This window comes from Coffea arabica, chromosome 2c (assembly GCF_036785885.1).
Source record: "Coffea arabica cultivar ET-39 chromosome 2c, Coffea Arabica ET-39 HiFi, whole genome shotgun sequence".
Taxonomy (NCBI): domain Eukaryota; kingdom Viridiplantae; phylum Streptophyta; class Magnoliopsida; order Gentianales; family Rubiaceae; genus Coffea; species Coffea arabica.
The window spans coordinates 11,270,906-11,298,339 of NC_092312.1; the positions used below are offsets into that span (position 1 = coordinate 11,270,906).

The 27,434-nt window shown below is 34.6% G+C and overlaps 2 protein-coding genes and 1 long non-coding RNA gene across 3 annotated transcripts; 1 reads left to right on the forward strand and 2 right to left on the reverse strand.

The window, feature by feature from the left end:
• Positions 1-4,081: 4,081 nt before the first annotated feature.
• Positions 4,082-7,964, reverse strand: LOC113725950 (uncharacterized). Its single transcript, XM_027249408.2, has 2 exons — positions 7,308-7,964; positions 4,082-4,976 (listed from the first exon to the last, which is right to left on the reverse strand). The coding sequence occupies exons 1-2, from the start codon at positions 7,593-7,595 to the stop codon at positions 4,794-4,796; spliced, it is 471 nt and encodes a 156-aa protein (XP_027105209.1). The 5' UTR covers positions 7,596-7,964; the 3' UTR covers positions 4,082-4,793.
• Positions 7,965-17,872: 9,908 nt separating this feature from the next.
• LOC113723887 (putative F-box/kelch-repeat protein At1g27420) lies at positions 17,873-23,542 on the reverse strand. The gene is made up of 2 exons (XM_072076742.1): positions 23,437-23,542; positions 17,873-18,627 (listed from the first exon to the last, which is right to left on the reverse strand). Exons 1-2 carry the CDS (start codon positions 23,540-23,542, stop codon positions 17,873-17,875), a joined length of 861 nt encoding a protein of 286 aa, XP_071932843.1.
• A 2,476-nt stretch (positions 23,543-26,018) lies between these two features.
• LOC140035828 (uncharacterized) lies at positions 26,019-27,273 on the forward strand. The gene is made up of 2 exons (XR_011839743.1): positions 26,019-26,212; positions 26,570-27,273. It is a non-coding gene; the product is annotated as an uncharacterized lncRNA (long non-coding RNA).
• Positions 27,274-27,434: the final 161 nt, after the last annotated feature.

Genomic DNA, 27,434 nt, shown 5'->3' on the forward strand with positions numbered 1-27,434 from the left:
ATAGTTTGAATGCAATCAATTGAGCGCCTATTTCTTTCTTTTAAGTAGCTATTATTTATTTTATTACTTAGGTTATATATTTACATGTAAAATAACAACAATAGCATGCCAATCCTCGGACCAACAGAACTTCAATTATTGTTAACTAAACTAATTTTACATTGATAAAAAATAGTCTAGAAAATGAAATGTTAATGGCAACAATTGGTCAAAAATAGCAATCTTTAATTTTGGGAAAATAAAAAATAAGTTCCCAAAATATTTCACTTTTATTTTTAAAAAAATCTCAACTTGTTAATTAAATTCAAAATGATTTTATTATAAAAAATATTCTTCCTCAAATTAACATCAATGATTAGACATGAGATACAAATATGGGAAAAAAGAGATAAAAATATGGTAAAATATCTCTCATACATATATCATGGATATTGGAGACTTTTGGGAAAAAAATTTTTGTTGTTAAAATAATATGGTATTGTAGTGTGCTAATTATTTTAAGATCATTTTGTACATGAACTAAATTTAATTTAAATTATATAATAGATTATATATGCATGTGAATTTTGTTTAGTGGTTGGATCTTATATTCGTGAACAATCTCCAGAGAAAAAAAATTCCAAATTATACTAATTTTGTTATACTAATTCTATTATTTTTATTGTTGTAGTAATTGTTACACTATTTCTCTCATTTTGTTAGGTCTATATTAATACAAGTTTATTTCTTATTATTTCTTGTGTCCCAGACAATCAATATATTAAAACTTTATCATCTTATTATATTAATAGGTTTTAACTTATAGAAATTACATAGATAAGTGATATTCCATATATAACTAGGAAGATGAATTGTTATTATTATCCAAATTTTTAAACTTTTCAAAACTTATTCAAAACTATAATACGAAAAAAATTTTATTATTTTATAAGGTTATGTGAAAGGTCAAAATATTTTTCATAGTATTTTAAAATATAGAAATGCAAAAAAAATTTAAATTGTACATATAATCATGTATTATACAAGTATATTACGAGTACTTACTAACTAAGGCACTAAGTTTTAATTATTAATAAAACATTTTATTGTTATTTCAAATAAACTTCCTAGTATTGGTTTGGTATAAGTTTTTTAAGCAAAATAGTACATTTGTGCCATAAATTAGTAAGTTTTGGTCATTAATCAAATTTACTATGTTATAAGTAAGAATTACTATTTACGTATAAAAACTTATTATTATTTGAACTAAACTTACTCTCTCAAAAGTATGTTTGCGATATAAAATAGTAATTTATCTTTTTAAAAGTAAGTTTCATAGTTATTCCAATTTACCTTTTGAGACACAAAAGTTACAAATTACTATGGTTAACTTACTATTTTAGATGAGAAACTTACTTCCTTATTTTTAGGCATTATTCTATTTAAGTGGATAATCCAACAGGTAATCAAATAATCGTTAAAAGTATAATAACTTGTTATATCAAGTAAAAACTGTTCAGTTATCATAACGATAGTTACTCCTGCAGGCAGGCAGGCAATATTGCAGCAGGCAGTCGACAAGTGAACTGCTCTTTTGGACTGGTCTTTGGGGTCTTTTTCTTGGCCGACATGGTCTCAACAAGATGAATGAAATTTGATGGGACGAACGGAATTTTATTTTATGTCGATTAGATCATCAATTTCAAGCATATAATTTTCCCGGTACAGAAAGTGGACATTTGCTTCCTATCTTTGCCTTTTTGTTGGTTGTTAGTACTTTGTTTTATTGTGTTTATTCTCGATTATTTGCGGTTCTTCTTTCAATCCATTCTCTTAATTATGGGAGAAAGAGAGAGAAAAAGGACGAAAGAGAAAGAGAGGGGCTCAAGAGCTGAATCAAAATTTCATGGTCATTTAACTAATATCTCTATCAGTTAAGTTGTTGGGTCATAGAACCTTCGATTTCTTGTTTGACGTGAAACAATAATTTGATCCGAGAAGAAAGGAAGCAAACAAGACATGTGCATCTCCTCTTTGCCAATTGAGCTTTAGGAACTTGCCCGCTATGAAACGCCTTTGAAGTTTTATGCAATAAGTTGTAAACAAATACTCACTATGTCTCAAATTATTGGTGGCATTTCGAGATTTCAATTTTTTAAAAATAATTACTTGACTGCGATATTAATAGGTTTGTTTCCAAAGTTGTTCTAAAAAATTCAAAATTTAAATTTGAATTTAATGTAAAACATAATCAAAGATGAGAATAATATTAGAAAAAGAGATTAATAAAAGTAACTTTGATTTAAGTAAAATGACAAATATTTTACAACATCCCAAAATGGAAAATATAGAACTTTCAACCAAAGTGAGGGAGTAGCTATTCTACCGACCTTTCAAAATTTTGAAAGGACCAAGCTACTTTTTATAGAAGGCACCGCAGGAGAGTGCCATTAAGCTCCTATAATATAAGCAAATGTATACTTCCTTTATCGCCCAACTATGTGGGATTCCTGCAATCGTCTCAACATTACCAATCATCGTTCATCTCTCTACCTAATTAGCGGGTTCTTTGTATTCCGCGGGACAAGCACACCAAAATAAGTAGGCATTATTAGGGTGCAAACGAGGCAGATCGAATCGAATCTCAATTTAATTTTATGAAGTTTGAGCTCGATGGACTCAAAATATAAAGATCGAACTCAAACTCGAGTTTAAAAGAAAACATAATTATTTTATTTTTAAAAAAATAAATAAAATAATAATTTTTCTTAACAAATAATAAAATATTAAGAATATATCTATGTAATTTTATTATTAAAATAAAAAATAAAAGATATATATATAATCGAGTCGATTCGCAAGTTAACGAGTTGAATATCTTTGATCTCGAATTCGACTTGATCAGTTTGACCTCGATATTGACCGAGCTTGAGTCGGGTTCGAATTCGAATTGCTCGCAAGCGGTTTGATTCGTTTGCAGTCCTAGGCATTATATAGAATTTTGACGTTATTATCCTTTCTTGAATTACTACACTTTAACATAAAAAAAATTTAAAAGTCCTACAGATCAGCACCATTTGTTATCGTGTACTCCAAACCTCACTATATTCTGTTTGCTAAACGTATAGAATGGAAGACTCCATATTTAGTGATATAGAACTTGATTTTAAGGAATCTCTTTTTAAAAAAAAAATTGTTTGCTTTATGTTTCAGCACACAGGGTTTATTAGACAGGAAAATAGAATAACTTTTTAAGAGCCTGCTTTTTTCGTGGAAAGAAAACTCAAGAGCAACTGGTGCACAGTGGAGCTATATGCGTCTGCTCGGTTTATTAAATAAAGTAGCCCAAAAAACTAGTATTGTCTTTTGTTCTGCAGTAGAAAACTAGGCTACGAGATATAGAAGCCCGTAAAAACATGGGCTCCCGATCAGAACCATTCATTTCCACATATCCGGACTCCTTCTCAGAACTGCCCCCTTGTCTGGACAGGATGAACAGCAAGAAATGGAAGTTGCAATATGACGTCCTGTCCCATTATTCAGCGTGCTTGCAAACATTGATGAAGGCCTTTTATTTTATTATTATTGTTGTTGTTGTTTAGTCGAGTTTAGTCTATAATAGTTCCCTTATTTAGTAGTTTGAATATGGAATATTAAATGCTGTGTTTGTATCTTGTTCATCAAATCATATGGAATAATATGGGATTTTAAGTAAGGTACTTTTGTTATCATGGTAAATTGAAAAGAGCTGCTTAAAGTGATTGGGTTCAAAACTTATGAACATGCCCATCAATGGTTGTAGGGGCTCAATATAGTTCAAATTTTTTTTTTTCTGAATACAAGGTGTTATTTATTATTATTCTTTTCTAAGTAAGAGTTCTTGAACTTAAACTTACAATCCCTCCCTCTTACTTCCCAACCCAACCCTCTCCTATATGTTGTGCATTATGACGTACTATTGATCACAAAAGAGACTGCAATTCAATATCAAATGCTCAAATTGGTCGATTATTGGAATCTGAATAATATTTAAGGAACAAGATCAATTCAGAATCACGTAGACCATTTATCACGAGTAACCATCCTTATTACCCAAAAAAAAAAAAAACCATCCTTTTTTCAAACTACGTTACACATTGAGCAGCTAGCAGGGCATTTGAGAAAAGGGGGATACACATTTGACTTGAGAGAGGAGGATGGAGATAGCTGGACTAGATTCAAAGCATGGTCTAAACTAGGGCAAGGAGCCGAGGGGGTGGCGTACAATACTCGCGCCAAATCAGATTCCAAAGAAGTAAATATTCTCATCATAAGCTGCAACCTTAAATAGCTAAATAACGGCAGTCTTGTACACTTTTTTGATGACTTTCAGCCAGCCAGTTTCTATAGCAAGTAGAAGAACAATCCCCAAAGTCCATGCTTGAGAAAATTGATGACATCCCAAGAAAGAACACTCTCCAAGTGAACTCAAGGTGAAGAAATTAACCTTCCTTATTGCAATGGATAGTAGCGATGGTTCTCGCTACCTGGAGGCTTTGAATGGACTCTGAAGATGATGCAGCATATCGACAACAGATGGAATTATATGCATGCTCCCCCCCCCCCCCTCACATTCTTATAAGGAAATTTCAGATGCTCGTGCCTAAATGATATATACAACATTTGAAGAGCCTGTAGGGAAAAAGGCACGATTTATATTCACCAACAGTTTTTACTCGTGCACGTGACTGCTGCACCAGTTGCTTGCAAAGTGAAAGTAAAGATGGAAACTTTGAAGCCTTTCTTCTTTTTTTTTTGTTGGAAGTTTGTTGCTGTCACATTGAGCCTGAGGATGTACTTGAATTTGGGTCCATGGCGCTCTTTGGAAAGGAATGATGTTGATGAGAAGGCCATCGAATTCGCTCAGGAGGACAAGGCACAGGAGCTGGGTGCGCTATAAAGGTAGGCATGTCTTCTCCAGGCATTAGAACAGACACCTCTCTGGCACTTGTAGGCATCTGAAATATTTCGACAAAAAGAGTCACAAGGACTTCCAAGAGTGTATTTCACAAAGGGCATCAATTATTTTATGAGAAATTCTACAATGTGGTATACCACAATTCGTAGAAACAAGAGTGTGACCCATGAGATACCGCAAATGCGGTATACACATGGTAGATGATCCCATAATTTTATACCAAATAGGAGTTACTGAACAATCTGTTGTAAATTGCAAAACGCATGGCACATAGAAACATGCTTTTATCAAAGAAGCAGCATATTTTGTTCATTGAAAAGAGGACTGAAAAGGTAGCTAGCTCTCTATCGGTACTTGACCGATGGAAGTTTTTACGAAATGATGAAGGAAAGTGGAAAGTGTGGAGTGCAGGTAAAGTTTGGTCACTGCAGGATGGTGACCATCATGATCTGATTAACTGTGTATCATAGTTAGAACCTCGGCTACTCCTATTTGCTTCCACTAAGCAATCTTGGAAAAAGGGCAACTGCATGCTGAGCAAATTCGTGCTCTTGTAAAAAATGCAACCATGGAGAGAAAAGCATAAGCATCCAATTATGACCCAAGTAACATAGATTGTCACGCAAACCTGAGGAAACAGAAGCTGGAATGCTCATTTTTGTTTCGGGATCAATAAAATCCAGGCGAAATGTTACCTCTGTTACCGTTGAAGCCTGAGGGTATTGGAAGCAGGTAAATGTGGGGAAAGAATTTCACCAGAAACTGGTAAAAACTGTACCAGACAACAATGCTTGAATTTGCAAGCACGTCATTGTCCATACAATTTAGCAAAGAAAATCACTAAACAGTATAAACCACACAATTTGCTCGGTATTAAATGCCATGCTGAGAAGCCAGCACAATCTAGGTATGCGACTCTTTATTACTAAAATGTTTGCAGGATAGAACAAGAATTTGGTTAAACAACCAAGCACATGAAAACTTTACAAACAAACAGATCAGAGAAGAATAGAAATTCAAAAGCTTATGGCCAGATATGCCTTTTTTTAAATGATAATAACATAGATGGAATGAATTTCAAGATTAATGGTGACGGGCCAAGTGGAATTTAAGTACAGGTGGTGGGCCAAAAATGGACCAGAATGATGGAGCTTCATGCAGCATAAAGTCCCAAATCTCATTAATGGGTAGCAATCGACCAGCTAACAACTTCACTGATGGGCCATTGACAAAAAAATATATCAAATCAGAGGGAGTGTTTTCTGGGGCATACAAACTTAAGGAACATGCACATGCAGACCTGTCAAGGATCTCAAATGGTAAAAATTGTCCAGAGCAGTCAATGCAGCCTTTCACTTTATGCCTTTGAAGTTTTTCCTCCTTCTGCCAATTCTTTAGCTGAAATGCGCAGAGGCTAAGACAATATGAAGCCGGATTCATTTTTTTCTGAAACAAGGGCCAAAGGACACCAAACTTTTTTTTTTGCATAAGCTCTGAGAATCCTTGCAGGTTCTAGGAATGTATTGCATCCCAGAGGAAGTAATTAGTTTTCCAACAATGCGGAAATGTATTTTGGAAATTCACCATCCATACGTTCTGACTTCTGATATGATAGAAGACGCCGTATTGATCCCATAAACTTACAAACTCCCCGTCCACCCAACACAGAGGCCGGAAGGTTATTTCCACAAAATTTATAGTGGCATTCCAAATTAAACAATAGCACATGATTGGATTGGTACCAATCCAATCCAATCATCATAGCGATTGAGGTGTATTTAGATGAAGAAGCAACCTAAACCAGAAAAGGAAAAGGAGAAGACAAAAGGAACTAGACAATGAAGAAAAAAGAGACGCCTAAAAATTGACATCTAAACGATTATTGTAAACTGCCCGAGGAAAAAGAGCTCTCATAGAAAAGTTTCAAATAACTTCAAGATAACCTGAATTAAAAGAAACCTAAATGATGGTGGAAACAGGTCTGAACACAGACCTGAAAACACAAAAACAAGGAAGAAAGGAATGTTTTTTAATGGGCACAAACAAGGAGAGCAGAAAAAGAATGAAAGAAGCGAAAAATGGCTAAGAAACCAATTAGCGGAAGAGAAGTGCCAAACCCCCAAAATTAACAGAGATGGCCATAATCTACGGAAATACAAACTGACAAAATCCAGACCACGAATAAGCATTAACTGACAAAATCCAAACTTTCATCCATACTTGAGACTGCCAGGCAATCCCACACAACCAACTCCAATCAAATCCCAAGAAGTCACAAAGTTATGGTCATTCTTTGACTGCTAGTAGAAAACTTATCGTATCCAGACAAGACAAAAACAATAAATAACACAAGCAGCTAAAAAGCACTTACTTTGGGTGATGGATGACAAAGTTTTCCTGCAAACCCAATATGGGACTCGATGTCATGAGGATGTCTGCGCCCAGCAGACGGTGTCAAAGCTGATGATGTTGGTCTGAGGAACCTCTCAAAGATCGCCATTACTAGAAACATTGAGATGAGAATTGCAGTGGCCACAAACCCAAAAGACACAGCATTGACTGAGTTATCAAAGTGCCTCCAGTGATCATCTTTTTGTATGTAAAGTGGTGCACCATTTGGTGACCATCCCATTCCCTCTTCTGCTCCTCCTCCTCCCATCTTTTTTCTACACCTTTAAGAACTCCAAATTTCAGAACTAGGAAAAAAGGGTAACAATCACAAACATAATGTGGTGATCAAAAGACTGAGAGAACATATGCAAGAAGACAGTTATGGCAGTTCAAAAAGATGGGGAACTAAATGAGAAGCTTGACTAGAAAATGCTTTTTGAAGCAAGAACAGTGGTTAAAATGCTGAGGAGAGTGAGGACTGAGGAAAGGGTACAAATTTGTTGCTTCAGTCTTGAGACAGAGATGTTGAAGAAGAGAGAGCTTTGGGATTTGGACAGAGAAAAGTTAGATAAGGAGTAAGGAAGGCTTGTGCTATACTGCTGCGGTTTGTGCGTTTTATCGTTCTTCCATTCAGTCATTTAGCTGTGCAGTGAAAAAGAAGTTGAATACTTTGGAAATATGAAAGCATCTAAGTGAATTTCTTTGGAGTGGATCGCTATTCAGGATTTCTTGAAATTTCACTCAAAGGTGCAAATATATTCCTTTCATTCGGTAACAGTTCAGTCCCTCCAAATTTTCTATTGACTTCATTGACCCCCTTTTTTTCAGTATACAGTAAGAATAAGATTAGACGTAAAATAGAATTTATGATATGTCAAAAAAAAAACAAAGAATGAATAACTGTTGCGTTTGTGTGCTGAATGCTGACTGTTTGACATATGAGTCGTCGTTTCTTTTACAGAGGCAGGCAAGCCTAAAGAACTTAAGCCTTAACTTCTGGACTAATTTGATATACTACTATTAACTACTCTATTTTGGCAATATTTCAGCTACTTTGTCCTCCCAAATACAAAAACCCCACCTAATAAGAACCCCTTCCCTTAATTGAAGGCATAGGTGTCATAAATAAAACTCCACTAGTTTGACCTCTAGTTAGGTAGTGCCTTATTGGCCTAATTGGATTCTTAGGACTTTCCAAGAAGTAGTTACCTGCGGGCTCCCTCCTAATTTTTTCGACACGCATGCACAGGTTCCGGAACTCCCCCATTCCCCTTTCTAGTTTTCCACATTTTTTCTGCTCAGGGCTGCTTTTGTACCAAAATAAGGCATAAGGTGGTGGTACCGGCTAACCGGGCGTCCAATGGCTAATCTAAAATGAATAAAATTACCATAATTGATGAATTTCAGTATCTGAGAGGTGAAGTCTTTAATTTTAGAAAACTTCTGGTACGGAAACAATTTTATAAATAACAAAAAAAAGATCATTTCAAATAAACCAACAAAAAGTGGGGTGAAATTTTGACTATTTGTACTTCTCGTGACTTTTTACAACACTAGTCAAAACTAAATTAATGCTTTTAATGTGAAACCATGTTATAAACTAAAATGGTTCGAGCTTCACAAACAAGAATATTTTCAATTGAAACGACAATTTCTTTCTTGGATTTTGCATTTGTTTTGGTTTTACTACATTTTCTCAAAACATTGAACATTTTAAATATGAGTTACAATTTTTATAGTTCCAAATTGATTTCCTAAGTGTAATTGTCTTAAGGTTAGGCATGTCATTTAGTATGCAAATCCTTTAGAAATAGATTTCTGCAAATGTTTCGCATTATCATTCCCAACTAACACAATAATCCCTTCAAATTTTATGAAATTAGGAGATTGTTCGAAAGAATTACTCCCTCCGTCCCATTTTGATAGTCCCGTTTTCCTTTTTCGTCTGTCCCAAATTGTAGTCCACTTTTCAATTGAAAAATGTAGTTGTACTTTAATTTTCCTGAAATACCCTTATTCAATGTAAGTTGTTGTTACTATAAACTTACCCCATTTAATGAGAGTTGATTCTTTTTTTACTATCAATTCAAATTCCCATAAAGTTGTACCATATTTAATGTGAGGGTATTTTAGAAAAATAGCAATTTAAATTTATTTTTCCAACAAAGTTAACTGCTTTTTCTTAAACTGTGTGAAAAAAAAATGGAACTATCAAAGTGGGACGGAGGGAGTATATTACATCCAAAGCACATATAAATTATTTGCAATACTTACTACATAGAAAAAACTCATAGATATGATGGAAATATATTGGGTTTGTTTGAGTTGGTCAATTTTAAACTCCCCCTTCCCTCCAACCAAAAAAAAAATCTATAATCGTAAAAAAAATTTTTATTTTTTTATTTCACATACATATTGGTCCTACATTAGGGGAAGGGAGCGGGTCTAAGAAGACCCAAGAGTAATCCAGATGGGACTGAACTATCACTGGACCAAACGAGTGCACTACGCACTCGCCTGATGATCGCCAGCAGCCCAAAAGTTGGTGACCTGGTTACGTAACACATAACTTGCAAGAGTTAGAGTTTGTCGTCTTCACTTCACACTTATAAACTCTCGGAAAAATGACTCTGTTTGGTTTCTCCATTTTTTAAAAAATAAGTTTTTTGTATATAATACTATAATAATGCACAAGCAAATACAATTCAAAAAATACATATCTATACAATATATCAAAAACAATTTCAAGTACACAAAAATATTAAAAAATAAAATATACACTATTTTCTTGTTTCATCTATCACCACCACCATCACCCCCCACCCACTATCTTACTTCTCTTTCTCTTTCTCTTTCCTCCTCCTCTCTTCCCTTTCCCGCCATAGCCCACCTCCTCCTCCTAGCCTCAACTAGATTGGAGAGAGGAAGGAAAGGTAGGGGTAGGGTGTAACGAGAAAGGGCAGAGAAAGGAAAGGGAGGAAGAAGGACGGGGAGAAGAGTGAAGGAGGGAGAGAGGGGATGGTGAGGGTAGTGGGTAATAGTGGTGGGTGTAGGGGTGCTAGCAAGTCAAGCTGCTCGCGAGCTACTCGCGAGCAGCTTGATCAAAAGCTTGACTCGATCTCGGTAAAATCGAGCTCGAGCTCTCGAACTACTCGTTAAATTTAACGAGTCGAGTTCGAGCTCAAGAAATAAATACTCGAGTGCTCGTCGAGATTAATCGAGCTTTCATATTTTATTTATATTATATATTTATATTATATTATATATTATATATTTTTAAAAAAATTATAGATTTATTTCAAAACTTGAGCTCAAGCTCGAGTAGCTCGGACTTGATATTTACTCGAGCTTACTCGAGCTCGAGTTTAGTTTTATTTCATCGAGTCGAGCTCGAGTCCAAATTTTTTTACTCGATCGAGCTCGAGTAGCACAAATTTTGATCGAGCTCGAGCTCGAGTATGGTGCTACTCGAGCTCGACTCGGCTCGATAGCACCTCTAGGTGGGTGGAATGTTAATTTTTAAAAAAATATTCCAAAAATTTTTAAACTTTAAAAATACCCTAAAATATATCACAAAAATATATCCAAAAATATCACTAAAAACATCTACAGTAAAAAATTTTCATATACATTGTTACAGTAAAATATTTCAAAACACCCTAAAAAATAGCTAATAACATTTGTAAAAATGACTTGGTAGCAATGTTTTGAAAATCGGGCCAAACTGGTTGAACAGCGAACCGGCCATGGCACTGGTCCGGTTCTATGTTAGGATTGACCATGCTAGAAAATCGATCAAAAATCGGTTCAACCGTGAAACCGTCAAAACCGGATTGAACTGTTTTTTTTCCCGATTTTCGAGTTTTTCTCTCTTTCTCTTTTTTTTTTTATTTACATTTTGCAAAATATAGCTTTCAAGATTCGAACTCATGATCTTTGTAATAGAAGACCAATATAGTAATTGTTGCACTATCACATCTTATTAATTTTTTTTATAACTTATTTATATAAAACAAACACTCATATTTCTTTTTTCCATTTTTCTTACAAAATCTCATTCTCTCATGGTTTTTTTTTTTTAATCTTCAACTCTCTCTCTCTATCCTTTTTCTTTTGTCACTCCCTTTTTAATCAAACATCTTTATTTTTAATTTATTGATGTTTTCTTACATCTTTTAATTTTATTTTTGTCCATTAAATTAAAAAAGTTAAAAAAGAATTTTTTTAACCCAAATTATTTAATGCCACAACCACTTATTTTTATCTCATTTTTTGTTTCTTATCAAGTTTGCATTTCTATTTTCGATTATCTTGATTTCTTTCGAACTCCAAACTTTTTTTTTTAAATTGCAATCTCTAAATCCCAAAACGTAAATTAAAATTTAAGTTCACAATGTTTAAATTCTCATAGACGTGAATTTTGTATAATTTCAAAATATTGTGATATTTTTGGGTTGGATTTAAGATTTTTTGGTAGATATAATTGCAATTGAGATGAAATTTATTTATTTTAACTTATAATTCAAAAATAAATAATTTATTTTTAAAAATCCAAGTTATTCAAAAATAGTAAACTTTTCATCATGTAAAGTATTAAATTAGTCCATTACATGTCTTATTTTGTACATATATATTTATATAACTTATTTTTTAAAAAAATTCATTGAACCAAGATTGAACCGGTCCGACCGATTGAACCTCGACCCTTTCATTTCACAGGTTCAATTAACGGTCCGATTTTTAGAACATTACTGGCTAGGTTTACCATTCGTTGCACAAAGTATGAGAAGAATTCTGGTATGTGGCAACCAAGTAGGGATGTCCTGTACTTGTAGGTCAGCCAACAGTCAATCTAATAATTGCAGATCTAATCTTACACGAATAGACACAGTCTAATGGCTCCAAAGGAAATGATGCAATATTATTTTCAACATGGACATAAAAGATAAACTAATAAACTTTTCTTGCACCCAATTACTGAAGCATGTTTCGGGCAAATATAGAGCAAAGATTGGGAATTGACCCACTCAACCCCAACAATTTCATTTTCAGCTCCCAAAGTGCAGCAGAGAAAATGAGAGGACGCCTTACCCAGAAGAAAAAAAAAACCCAAAAAGGAAAAAGAGAGAAAAAAATAAAATAATTAATTAAGCAAGACGCCAAGGCCCAATCAATAATCAAACTCCAGAGTACCACTTTTACATCCGATGAATAGGTCCACTACTTATACCAACGGTCCCTGCCAGCTCCATTACTACACCTTTTTCTAATAACAAAGTTAATCTTGAGGGGCCCAGCCCAATAACTGCCCTTTTTGTCTATTGTCTCCTACTTAGTCAGGTCGAATTACAATAACATCCCCAGACCCAAGTACTCTGCACTTTTGTTGATGTTGATGAGGGGGGGGGCATTATTGGAGTAAAAGCGAAACATATGGGCCTAAATCCATCTGCCAATGTCCAATACTAAATTTCAGCAACATCTGAGGAACTTGGGGAGAGGAAAGTACTAAAGTGGCGGAAGTACCACATTAGTAAGCAGTAGAGCTTCTACAACAAAAGTGTTGGTAAAGTATTTAAGCTGCGCCTGCCTCCATAATAAAACATGCAACATGCAGCGCAAATTGTGGTCCCTGGAATTGCAGGACTCTTACAACTAAGCCGCTCGCCAAAAGCAAATTTTGGTGCCCACCTACTTGGACAAGATGACTTGGCGTCCGACATGGCAGGTTGAGGGCTTTTATTGCAGGTATGGTATTTGTCTACATTGACCAAGCAATAATGGTTTGGAGCTGATTGATCTAATCCTTGAAGGATGCATATTATTATTACTCGGCTGGATTTAGTGTTTGTTTGTTTAAACAAATAAATGGTAATTCGATTTGTAATTTAGGGCTCGTTTGAGAAGGAAAAAAAAAAATGCTTTTGAGCAGTAAAAGTGTTTACAGGATGTTTAGTAATTAATTTTTCGTAACTTAAGTATCTTAATTTTTGATAATTTAAAAGTACTTATATCAGAAGTGTTTTTTTTACAAGCCATCGAGACCTCAAATGAAACCTTAGTACGATACAATTTCCACTTTATAGGCACTCTAATTTCCACTTTCAAATTTAAACTAATAGCATTCATCATGGTGAGAGCGGCTGCATCCATCTCTTTCACATTTCTGTATCCATTTAACTGCTTCCCCACTAAATTGATAAAAAATAAAATAAGAGAATGGCTAAACTGATGCATACAGGTTCTAACTTGTACTCTTTTGTGCATTTATGATTTATATTACTCATATGGACACAATATTCTAAAAAAAAAGAAAGAAAGAAAATAAAATAAACTAACGGATTTATTTGGATGTCATTATTTTTAAAAATTAATTTTAGTGTTCTCAAACAAATTTTCTGTCGCTTTTTAACTTATAATCGTCACATTATAAAACGTTAACAATAAATAATATAATAAAATTTTTTCAATTATAATAATCATATGAGCGCTGGTACTTTTCTTGAGCCTTAATAAATTGTTCACCAATTGTCATCATCCCTCCCCTTTTGGTCGCCAAGAAACGCTCTTTAATACACGTGTCAACAAGACATCCAAATCATCATCTCCACGTGGCATTGAGGTCCCACCCGATATTAGTAGTAGTAGTATTAGTCCTTGTACAAGGGGTAAATTAGGAAAGTCAAGAATAAAAGCGTAAAGCTTCATTCCTACTCCTACTCGATACATCAGCTCTAAAAAATGTCGGCCCTTTCAGGTTTTCGCCAACAAATGGGACATTTATTTCTCGAGATTGTCCCCCAATCGAGCGGTCCAGATCCTCTGGAAAGATCAACGGGCTTGGACCGTTGGATCGCTTAGTCCCGTAGTCAACGCTCCAGATGAGTCAAAAGAAACTCGGGAAGCCCGCGTGCGTATGAGCAGCAATTGCACGTGAGGGTTGCGTGTGGGTGGGGTGGGGACCATTGGTTTCTCTGAGACTCTGACTTCTGCTGGGTGGTTAGGGGCTTGCGGCCGCGGAAAGTAGGGCCGAAGCGGTTTTGTGGGAGACTGTGTTTTCTTCTTTTATTCTTGGGATAATTTCAGAAACATCCCCTGAGGTTTCCAGTAATTTCATTAACCTCCCCTAAGGTTTTGAAAATGACATAAACCTCCCTTGAACTTATAGTTGTAGTAACATGATCAGCCAAATGAGCATTAAAAAAATATTTTGAGGAGTGAGATGATATTTGTGTTCTACATATACCCTTTTTGCTTATCCACAACTTGTATTAGTAAATAATGAAAACTATTAAAAGAGACGTACATAATTAGTAAATTCTAGTAGGTGTAATAGCAATTAGAAAAAGTACAGTAACAACAACTTGAAGCGTTAGTTTGCACAAATGGCTAGTGCAATGGCCATATTTTAAGTTTCTTTCAAAAGCATATAAACGGCTCAAGCAACTCAAGAAATAATTTATTTTTGGTGTGATTATCAAATTTTGAGGTACTAAAAAATGGCAAAGCTGTACCAACCAAAGGCCATAGTTAACATGATACTCATCATAAATATCACACTAGGTCTTGTATCTATATTCATCCAAAATATAATATCAATTGGATAAACTCTAGTAACAAATATAAAAGTGCTACGACATTGTATCAACCATTTAAGTCTTTTCTGATTATGTAAGAAGTAAACCAATAGTACTTGTCAGTTGGATTGTATTTGGAAGAAATGTATGACTATTATTGTTTGATGACTACTACTGTACCTTTACTAAGAGATAATAATCAACAAAATATTAGTTGAACTAGTTAGTAAGGCGACATAAGTTACTTAACATTAGTTCAAATTTGCTATAATTGTAGTAGTTGTAGTATTACATAACTATCGATGCAATCCAAGATAGTTTCAAACACCATCTGCCCTAGATGAATGAGGTAGATGGTGAGGATTACAAAGCCAAATTTCATGACCATTGATTGTTTGTCACTAATGCCAACCATATACAAAAGCATGAGTGGTTAGCATGTCAATAATCTTAATGCAAATCAGCATATTTTAACTTGAGGGGAGCCATGTTTTTTTCCTTCTTTTCCCTCCATTTTTCCATCTTCTCCAAGTTTTCGTATAATATTTTCCTTGTGTTGCTCTTTGAAGTGATGTCCAATCACAAAAAGTGGCTCCATATTGGTGCATCAATTAATGCCATTTCTTAAATGTAGTTACATTGGCTTATTAGAGATAAAACTACGGTTAATATCATTAATTAGTTCATTTATTTAATGACCTAATTATATTTTTCCAGAAATTGGTTTCTTATCACCCTTTTATGCATAAGGGCAAAGTAGTAAACTCATTCCAGGTTACATCAGCAATAGGCTCCAAAATCAGTTGAGGAAAGGTCAGTGTTATTTTCGAAACCTCAAGAGAGGTCAATGAAATTATCCCTTTATTCTTTAACCACCTCTTTCTGTTGGTATCCGTTGCAATTTGGGAGAAACAAAATCAGATAAATGCTAATTCTAGACGCAGTTTGAGATTGCAGTGGCTTATAAAAAATCACATTTAATACAGATAATTTTAATAAAATTATTTTTAAGCTTTCAACAACTTGACGTGCTTTTAACAAATAAAACTGCCTTTAAGTTATCTTTAGATATGTGTTATGGATTGAGTATCATGTTCTGCCTTTTACTGCTATAAATGAATAAGAATTTTAAATATTAACTAAAATTACTCTCACCTTAAAAAAATTGTAGAAATTGAACTTTAAAAGTTGGCTAATTTGACAACAAAAGCATTAAACTTGACATTGCTTAGTGTTTATACCTTTTTTTTAAATGCAAAATGCAGTCATTTACGCGTATCAATTTTTAATATAGAGCGACTTTTATGTACAACAAATGAAATATATTCTTAATTTGGATTGTCTTTTTTTTAAAAAAAAAAATTACGTCTTTGTGAATATATTTTTGGATCATTTTTTTTTATCTCGTATACATCATATTTTTATAATATATTTTTTTATAAAAATTTTAAAAAATAGCAGTACTGATGGGATACATCATTTATTGTAGCTTCATACGCTTTTATACTCATAGAATTTCAATGCTATAAGTGACTAAGCACGGAAAATGTTTGTTTCAGTAGCTCCGATTGGGGGCTAACTCTGTCTTGTGTTTTGGGAGTGTGTGTCAGATGGGTGTGGACCTGTGAATGCTGGGTCAGGTGGTGGGGCTGGTGAGGCGGAGCTCATGGGTCATAACTCATAAGGGTTCACGTGAAAGACCTTTTTTCGCTTTTCTTGGCTCCTACTACTGAGTGAGATTAGAAGAAGAAGATACTTTCTCTACTTTTCATGAGCAAGAGAAAAGGATGAATTGATGCTCGAATTGCACTCGGCCTCTCCTCTATTTAAATAGAAGCCACAAATCTTGTCTTGGCCCAATATTAAGCCTTAAAAAAAAAACATAGTAGAAAAGATGTTGGCCCAAAACATGTCACACTATGATTGGTCTTTGTGGGCCAAGTTTTCTCACATCATAATCATATCATTGCTTTTTGGGGGCTTGATTGATTTTGCCGAAATTTTATGTGGTCATAATTTTCTGGAAAGAATGGTCAAAAGTCCAAAAAACCAAATGGGTGAAATCAGAGCATACGGGACAGAAACATAGGATTCAGTTTTTGCATGTGGTCAAAAGAAGAGGTACTTGATCATGGAGGAAAGTAAAAGAAAGTGAAAATAGATTGGGTCATTGGAAGGTTGTAAAAGTCCTTTTACGAGTTGGGTCTTTGTGCGATTTCTATTTGATTCAGTATGACCATTCTTTCATGCAGACCATTCATGGGGACAACTTGGGTCCATAGGGGAAGCATTTTGTGTTAATGGCATGAGTTCTTGATCGCTAGTGAAATGATTTAAAATACTTATTAGTTGAAAAGGAGATAATCATGGGCAATAAAAACTGATTTAGTGTCACCTAATCTCAAACTGTAGGGCCCAACTGAATGAAGAAAGGGAAAAAAAAAAGATTAATTAAATTGTTTTAATTAATCTTTTTTTTTTTTTTTTTTTTTTTTGTGGAAAGGGGGGTGGGGGGCAGATTTAGAAAGTCATCTAAAAACACAATCAAGGGCAGGGAGGGAACACTGTTTGATTACTCTAAAGTAGGCCCTTAGGAGGCAGCATCATTGGTTGACTTAATGAACATGCCATCCAGGGGCTATGAATGGATTGCTTGTAAATAACCAGACCTGACATAATCATGATTTAAATTGCTAATCCTGTTCCTGTTTTGGAATGACATATCAGTCACAAATTTCGGCTGCATTGTGCAGAGTTGGAATTGCGAAGAAGAAAGTATCTCAAATCAAATGTCCCTCGTGATCATTTTCAATGTAGAGAGATAGGTAAGGATTTTTTTTTTTTATTTTAATTTTTTTGGGTTGATTAGGTAACTAAACATACAGTAGAGGAAACCCTTGTTCAGTAACCTGGAAAATTGCATCCACTAGGCAAAATCAAAGCCTTAAAGGACACCAAAATGAACTATCTATGATAGTTGGACTGCTGGACAATGGCTGCAAAGCTCCCTCACTCCCTCTTCTTCAATTGGCTCAAAGCTCCTCCATGCATGATCTGCTGTTGCTGTTGTTGCAGATGTGTCAACTGAATGGACCATTGAAATTGTTCTTGATGATTCCCCTGGCACCTTATAACCAGCCAAGAAATACAGATGACTTCCAGTTGGTGCCATAGTTAGGTACAGCCCTTGAATGGGTTGGAAGTCTTCTTCACCACCATATTTCAGATATGTGGAAACTGGAGATGGAAATCTTTTTAGTTGTGACCCTTCAACCACGTTCCATGTAGTGAGTTTTCCGTCGTCGAACTCAATATGACCTTTCCATGCACTCAGGCAATCCCCAGAGCCAAACAGATGGCCAGAAACAAGGTCCCACTTGCCACTCTGTACATTGTACACCTCAGCCGAGCACCCATCTATGTAATACGATTGGACGAATCCACCGACCACGTGGACTTTCCCTCGCCACGTCACACCTACAGATTTGCACCTTAATCTGTTCGTGTTAGGCAGGGGAGCCCATTTATCTGTCAGGGGATCATACACTTCAGCGGCAGCAGTGCCCCTGGCACCAGCCAGCGCGGAGTGCCCTCCAGCAACATAGATCTTGTTGTCACAGACAGTGCCCGCAAAATCATATCTAGGTACGCTAAGGGGTGCACAATTAGGCCATTCCTCAGTGTGGATATTGTAGCAGAATACACTTGAAAGTACTTCCACATCTGTTTGTAGCCAAGTGAGGACTAGATAACAAGAAGGTAAAAGTAAATCTGTTTGTATTTCTTGAGATTTAGTACCTTGGGATCAAATTCAAGGGCACTGCTCGTAAATCAGGATCATGCAAGCATCATAACATTTGCCACGGTTAGAATGGAGTTGAGTTGGTTACAAAATCCAAATACTCGAATTCGATACAACCAAGAAGTCTAGTTTATTATCGTTTAATTCATCCTGGTCAATTCTGAGAGTAAAGGCGTTTCTTTCCCTCTTCCTTTTCCTTCTTTTTAGTTAATGCCATCATGGGATGAAAGATTGTACACATTTGGGCATGGCTTAGAGTGTGTTGCACAAAACAAATCAAGTGAAATCCAAATGAAGATGATTGCTACTAGGAAAGCTATATATACATATATATATAGGCGGACACATAAATGTTTTATACTAAAAAAAACTAGTGGTTTGCCGACACATTAAGTCTAACTAAAGTGCAAACTACATCTAAAATACTGTTAGTGATCAGTACAAAAATCATGCTCAGGAACATACGGCCTTTTTTTAATTTGGAAGAAGGAACACACGACCTCAAATCATAGACAAGTCTAATCATTCCATGGTGTTCTATTCCTCTCTTTCTATCGCCACTCCATTATCTCTCATTTTATTTATGCAATCAATCACGTTTAATTAGAACTTAAATAAAAGGGAAAATATAAAAAACCTCCCCCAAAGCTTCTCTTAAAATCACATAGCACTCCTAAAGTTTTAAAATTATCACTTAATCTCCTTTACTTTTTTTTTTTATTTGTGTTAAAAACCCTAAACTACCATTTTGCTCGCTAAATAAAAATGCTCGTAAGTTACTTTGTCTGTTTCAAGAAAACCATCACCTAAAAAATAATCTCTAATAGTACTACCAGGGCACAATGCTATAGTCCATAAAAGTACAAATATGAAAAACAAAAAAGATATTTGTAAAGAAATACACTAGTACCAATTTTATTCTATATGCTCAAAATTGATTTCTTATGATCCTTATATTTTTTTTCCAACTTCTTCGCAATCCGTGTCCAATCCTTTAAATTGTACTGATCATTATAAAAATCAATTCAAAATAAACAAAAAAAATCTTACCCCACTCTATCACAATCACAAAGGTGAAAGATAAACAAAATTCAATTTACTATAATTTACAAATAAAAATCGCATAATCATCAAAAAAAATGTGTAAGAGAGAATGTTGGAGAAAGAAGAAAGAGAATGAAGTGACTTATGTTTCTTTTTTTTAAATTTTTTTTGAGTTACGTTTATTTGATATGTGAATTATGTATCAAGTGAGAGTTAATATAATCTTTTTGTAATTAATAGGGGAGGTAAGTCAAGTGATATCTTCAAAATTTTAAGTGTGCTAAGTGATATTAGAAGAAACCTTAAGGGAGGTTTCTGATATTATCCATAAATAAATTGTGGGGGGCTGGAATAGGTTCATTACTTAAAAGTTGGCTATAGATGCACTTTCGCATGAACCACTCTGAAAAAGTACCTAAAAAGAAGATGGATCCAATCCATACAAAGATACACCAAATCTCACTATTACTTCTACTAATACTACTATTAGGGTCTAAATGAGCAAAAGAATAATTCAATTCGGCGATAGACATCATCGAGGTTTGCTGATCAAGAATCAACTAACTTTTTTAGTCGAGCTAGAACATAATAATGTCTCAATATCTCTTGTTCAAAGATCTTCTTTATCTACTTTTGGGGCGAAAAGAAATCCTAAACCAAATATTATATTGAAGTTGCAGTTCTAGATCAATATGGATATTGCTGTTGCTTAAGGGTTGAGAAAGCAAGACATGCAACCGGGGAACCAATCAATCTTGTATTGGTGCAGCTTTGTAGAAGTAAGGTAACTATCTGCTGGCTGCTCCTTTTATTATTATTTTTTTGAGTCACATCTGCATGCCACTTAACTTTAATTATAGTTCCACATCATTAGAAAAGCGAAAAAATTATTTAACAGAATAAAAAAGAGCAAGAAAAACATGTCTAGGGAGTAGTTCCTATGTACAAGCTTCATGTATGTTAACCCCAAGATTGCCCTGATCGAGTTATGACATAGCATTGGCTAAGGTGGATAATTTTAGGTTCAAATATTTGGGTGTTTGAGCTATCGAATTGTGCTTTTGTTCAAATTCTGCCATCATTTTCCATTCGGGGTTTTTTTTTTTTTTTTCCCCTAAAGGTAGAGAAGAAGAAGTGCTTCTTAATTGCTTTATTAAACTAATATCAAATTGGACCATGCACGTGATTGCATTAGCCTAAAAACCAGTTTTCATTAGGAAAAATTAAACCTTGCTTGGAATGGTAATTTTGACCCCCCCCCCCAAAAAAAAAAAAGGAATTTCTAGACACATTTTTCAATTTCTTTCTATCTCATATACATCACACTACTACATTAATATTTTGAGCAAATCTTATATACACTGACAGTAGTGTATACGCTATTACAGTTGAATGCACAACACATATGCAAATTCTGAGTTTTAAATTTAAATTCAAATTATATATCATGTATCTAATAATAAAAGTATATACAATGCAATGTGCGAAAGATTAATCATAATATTTTTATACAAGAAACTCTAAAAACTAGCATTCCAAAGATTAAGCTTCAGTTTTCCTTGTTGCGATATGGCCCAAGTGATGTAATAAATGGGCTCATTGCTTTTGGGCCTCAATTCCAATGGATTACACTGGCTTACTTTTAGTCAATGAATCGGGCTCGATACTGAGTCGGCCTCAAGATACCCGGGAAGTTTTTGATGAGCGCCTAGTAGCCGAATAATAATATTAATTTGTTCAAGTCTTCAAATGTTCCCCCCACTATATTTTTTTTTTTTAACTTGTAATAAGACTTGGAGACTTTTTTAAACTAATATATATAACAAGGTTTGGTCCAAAACTGATCAACATGGATCTGGCAAGATTTAAAGAGGCCCTCCATTTTTTTGTTAAAAAGAAAAAGAGGCCCTCCATTCTAAGTCGATTAGTAGTGATATATTACTTTTATATCTTTTTAGTACAATGTGTCACTTTAATTCGTAATATTAATATTTTACAATATATATATATATATATATATATATATATATATATATAATTTTCAAAAAAAAAAAGAAGAATATACGCGCTTCCAAAGATGTTTTGCTGTATATCAGTGCATTCATATCCTGCCGAGGACAGAAGCCAATGTGCAGGAAGATGGGGTAACTATTATACCGGGGCCCTGCACATCAGAAATTGAATGCATTAGTTATTCTTATTTTTATTTTTTTTGCCAACATTTTCTTACGAAAGTAAGAATGGCAGTTTTTTGGTTGGTTGTCTCCTGAGTCATTGTCTCAAATTTACTGTGTGTTTTTGTTTTTCAACCTTTTTCTTTTTTCTCAAAATTTCACCTACCCCTTTGCGGAAGGGCGTGTAGGAGGAAGTGGGGCTATCGACCAACCACCTTTTTATTTCATATACATTACATCATAAAAAGTGCTATAGTAATTATTTCAAATAAATATTTCAAATAATACCCTATCCAAACAATCCGATCGGATTTGGATCCAGTGATCTGATTTGGATCCTATGCAAAATAACGAATATTCAATCCCTCAGATCATATGTGGATCGAATCACATCTGGATCAAGAAGTTATGCGAGTCGAGTTCGGATATCATTTTTTGTGACCCATGAATATTTGATCCCATCCGTATAGTATTTTTTTTTATTTTAAGAATTGTTGATACATTAAATCCACTAATTTATAATTATTTTATCTCTTGTTTCTTATTTTCACATCTATATCATCTTTCAAAATAAACTTTCTTTGCATATGATGTTAAGTTTTCAAACATATTGTTGTGTAATCTGTGGATAAAGAAATTGTAGACGAAATATTTAATATTATTTGTTTGAATCAAAATAAGAAAAAAAGATATAAAAGTTACTTTATATTGCAACAAAACAAAATTAAAAAGTTCAGCAAATTAGGCACATGATATTTTTGAAACTCTAATGCATCTAAATTTCATTTTACTTTTTGGATTTATACTTTTTTTTAAAAAAATTAAAAATGGATACGAGTCGAATATCTAATTGACCCGACTGCATATTGCAGCCAGATATGTGTGGATATTCGCATTAGCGGAGGATCCGAATATGGTTCACAAAATGACTGATCCGCTTTTGCGAATCGAGTCAACATTCCAATGCGTGCGTGAAGGTCCGCTAACCAGGGTAATCAAGGTATTGGGAATAGGGGACCAAAATTCGGGCAAAAGAGAATTTATTGAGAATCTGCAAAGTCCAAACTGGCTACTGCAACGAGACATTGGGAAGAAGCATTGAAATCTACCAATCCTGAACGCATTTTACACTACAGACCTTTTGTCGGAGACAAATGAGTTTACGGGGAAAAAGGGTTTCTGATTTGATGCATCACGAAGGAGATTCCTCGCCGATTATTTCACGTGATTATTTCATCATGAATTTTGAGCCATATTTCTTCACAATGGACTTGAGCAAGAATGATCCCTCGAGTCAACTACTCAGTCGACCTCAAGAAATTGCTACCGGTAAAGTCTTTGACGACGAAAAGTTATTATTATTTTCAAAGCGAAAGACAAAAAAAATCTATTTATTAAAATATGAGCAATATTTTAAACGATTTTTTTAATATTTGAATTATATATATATATCTATAATTTTCAACAATAATGTATGACTACATTACATCAATATATGTGCTTCCTGTATACCAGTGCATTTATATCCTGCCAATGTGTAGGACAGAAGCCAATGTGGAGGAAGATGAGGAAAATGCATCATACCAGGGGGGCCCGGGGCATCAGAAATTGAATTCATAGTCATTCAATTCAATCTTCCTCAGTCCCGGGGCTTTTATGGTTTTTTGTTTTACTACTTTTTGTTTATTACAAATTTTCACCTTCACTTTTGCAGATGGGGATGTAGGAGGGAGTGGGACTAACCACTATTAATAGGGGGTGTGCAGATGATCCGAACAAACCTGAAACAGCGGATATCCGATCCGCCAAATCACATCCGTATCAAGAAGTCATGCAGATCAAATTTGGATATCATTTTTTGTGACCCACGAGTATCAAAGTATCTTTTATATTTTTAGAATTATTTATACATTAAATCCACTAATTTATAATAGCTTTATCTTTCGTTTCTTATTTTCATATCTTTGTCCTCTTCCATAATAGACTTTTTTTTTGCATATGATGTTAAGTTTTTAAACATATTATCATGTAATTTGTGGATAAAAAAGTGTAGATGAAATATTTATTATTAATTGTTTGTATCAAAATAAGAAAAAATATATGAAAGTTACTTTATATTGCAACAAAAAAAGGTATTGATTAATTTCGACAAATCACTCTTATGTAAGTATAGCGGTTGAAGTACATGATATTTTTAAAACTCCAATGCATTTAAATTTCATTTTGTCTCAGGGATTTGTAGTTTTTTTTTTTTTTTCAAATGTTAACAGTCGGATACGGATTGATTGAGCATCGAATAATTCGATCCGCATAATGCAGGTATCTGGATGTCGAATATCCGCACTAGCGGATCCGAATACGGATTGCAAAATCACTGATCTGTTTTTGCAGATTGAGTCAACATTTTGGTTCACACCCGTAACCACTAACCAGGGTAATGAAATCAAGGTAATGGGAATAGGCCCAAGGGAGAGGGGACCAAAATTCAGGCAAAGGAGAATTTATTGAGAATCTGCAAAGTCGGAACTGGCCACTGCAAGGAGACAATGAGAAGAAGTACTGAAATCTACAATTCTGAACCCATTTCACACCATCTTTTGTTGGAGACAAATGAGTTTAGAGGGAAAAAGGGTTTCTGATTTGATGGATCACGAAGGAGATTCCTCGCCGATTGTTTCACATGACATGATACTCTGCTCGAGGCCGTAAATAGGAATTTAGAGCTATCTTTCTTCACATGAATTTTGGCTGGTTGTATTTGATTTGATTAGTAGTACTTTGCACTCCACTTTACGTGCGTGATAATTATTTACCAAAACAGCCAAGCTCTTGGCTTAGTAAGTAATCTGGTTTTCATGGGGTAGGAGTGAAACTTACTTACTTGAGGAACTATCTATCTTTTTTTTGTTTTTCTTTTTCAATAGGGTAGGAGTGAAAGTTAAGAAGCAGCGAAGGGAGAATAAAGATTTGAAGTTTGAGCCTCTAATTTTTAGGATCTCAATCTTAACCGCTAGATCAGAACCTTCTCAGTACTTGATAAACTATTTAATTATGTGCGAAGATTATTTTATTGTTTAAGAAGCATAAATTTTGCGTTATAGTGTACACATTCACAATTTATAATTAATGTAGTTTTCATTAAGTTAACATGCACAGAAATTAGTTGAGAAACTATTTAAAGATTAATTGAATGTTTAAAAAGCATAATTTTTTTGTTGTAGTGTACATGTTCACAATTTAAGGCAGAGGAATTATAAGCAGAAGGTTCTATGTTCAAGACCTCCCACTTTTCTCAAAAAAAAAAAAAAAAGTACACAATAGACGATTTATATTTTGCTCCACTTGCATTTACACATACTTACTCTTAAATACTAGTTAAGTTGACCATTTAAAAACCCAAAATTTGGTGGGACACAAAATTATACCAAATTCTTAGACGCACAAGTGTTTTATTTTATTTTATTTTATCGTTTTGTTAGGAAACATCCAAACAAGAGGCAAGGAAATGCTCGGTAGAACCTAACATTTATATATCCTACCATGTATATATATATACTAACAGTTATTAACATTCTTTGTATATTTTTTCTATTTAATCTTACCTACCATTATATTTATTTACTTTTCTTAATTAATTTTACATTTTAAAAAATATGACACCTAAAAATATATCTTAACGGACACCCTCATACTTCAAATTCAGGTGGCACTAAATAATACGCCTTTATACAAGGATTTATTGCCCAGTATTGCATCTCTAGAGGAATGAATACAAAGCCAACAAATCTGCTGGTGCTTAATCACAGATCATGGAATGGGTGAGTCCTTTGTATTATCAAAAGGTGATTAGTAAAATTTAGCCACATTGCCTCAACTAATTCTAACTAAAAATTTGCACAAACAAAATCTTTGAAAACTTCAAAACCTTTGTCAAAAGTTAACTACTCCTTTCTATCCGAAATATCAGCTGCCCTGATCGCCCAAGTGATTTTAGCTTCCACAAAATGTTGCACCCATGTAACTGGAAGTAGTATCCAATACTGTGACCTACATGCTACTAGTATATGCTACTAGTAATAGAAACGAGGGTTTGATTATTAACTGCCGAGGAATTCAGCTGAGGACTGTTTTTTTTAACAACAGCTAGGATTGTGATGCTTCAGGCCTTCAAGGACAGGGCTCTCTTCCCATAGCAAACTGTCTCTGTCTCTCTCTGGATCATGGAATTTGAGTCTCCCGATGCAAGAAAAAACAGTGCTACTGTGGTCTGTGGGGAAGCCTGCAATTGGTAGGGCGCAGTTTCCTTTAAATGCCAACACAACTACACACCGGCATTTGCATTTTATTTTGTCTTTCCTTCTGGTCTCATCAACTAAAAACTTGGAAGCTTTTCCCTTAGTATTCTCTTTGAGTACTTCTACGTAAATGTAGAAAGGGTCTCTCCCACGTAACATCGCAAGTCATTTTTGGGTACTATCTTCCGAGCTTTGTTGGAACTATCTTTCTTTTTCCCCTCCAGGAAGAACTTCAAGAACCACATCAAACAAAAAAAAAAAAAAAAATCCAGCAGAGCATTTGCCTACCATTTCACATCATCCCAAATGTTTGTCCTTTATTCTTGACCATGACGTGCTTCTAATTGCAGATAAAGATAGATTTCAAGCGCCTTCTCTGCTGTGAAAGCTGCACTATCGAAATTCGAAAGAGGTTACTTTGGCATGGTTTTGGCTCAGAAACTAGGGTTTGGCTCTTCTTCGTTTTGAGATACTGAGAAAAGCAAGATATACGGTGTACATTTAGCATGATGGCATTGGGAGGAAGTCTCTCACGGGTGAACAGTTACAGCAAGAAGCAGTGCAGAAGCCTTTTCTGCAGAGTAAGGGCAGCAGCGAAGAAGGCCATCAGGAGCGCTGGTGGTGGTGGAAAAGGTAAACATCAATTCAAATTCCACTATGATCCTTCGAGCTATGCCCTCAACTTTGATGACGGCTCTCATGAATCGGGAGAGAAAACAACAACGGTGTTTTACCAGCAGCCATCCAACTCCAAACTGCAGAGCTCTTGCAAGACCAATAATACTACCTGGATTTATATCATCTGGGTGGAGTCTTAACTCTTACGCAGTTCTGTGTTTCCACATTTTCTACTACCATATATGAGTCAAATTCATGTTTATTTCCAAGTTTTTGTTTACCTTTTACAGTACTTTCCTTGTGATTCTCTTCTGCTACCTGCTGCAAGAGTACGAAAATAGTGTCCTTTTGGCTATACTCTTGATTAAGTTACGAACATTTCCAAACTTCGATTCTTTAATACATATGGTCTATCCAGTGGCCTTTTAGCAAATAATCACCCCTGGCCTACTCTCAAAAACAGCCTAATACATTAGTATTGGCAACAATAAACATGAGACAGAGAGACCCAGAAATTTATTAATTTTCCGTGCGGTATAGACAGCAGACACGCTTTTCGTTGTGAATAATAAGTGACTTTACGCGTTTATTTAATAT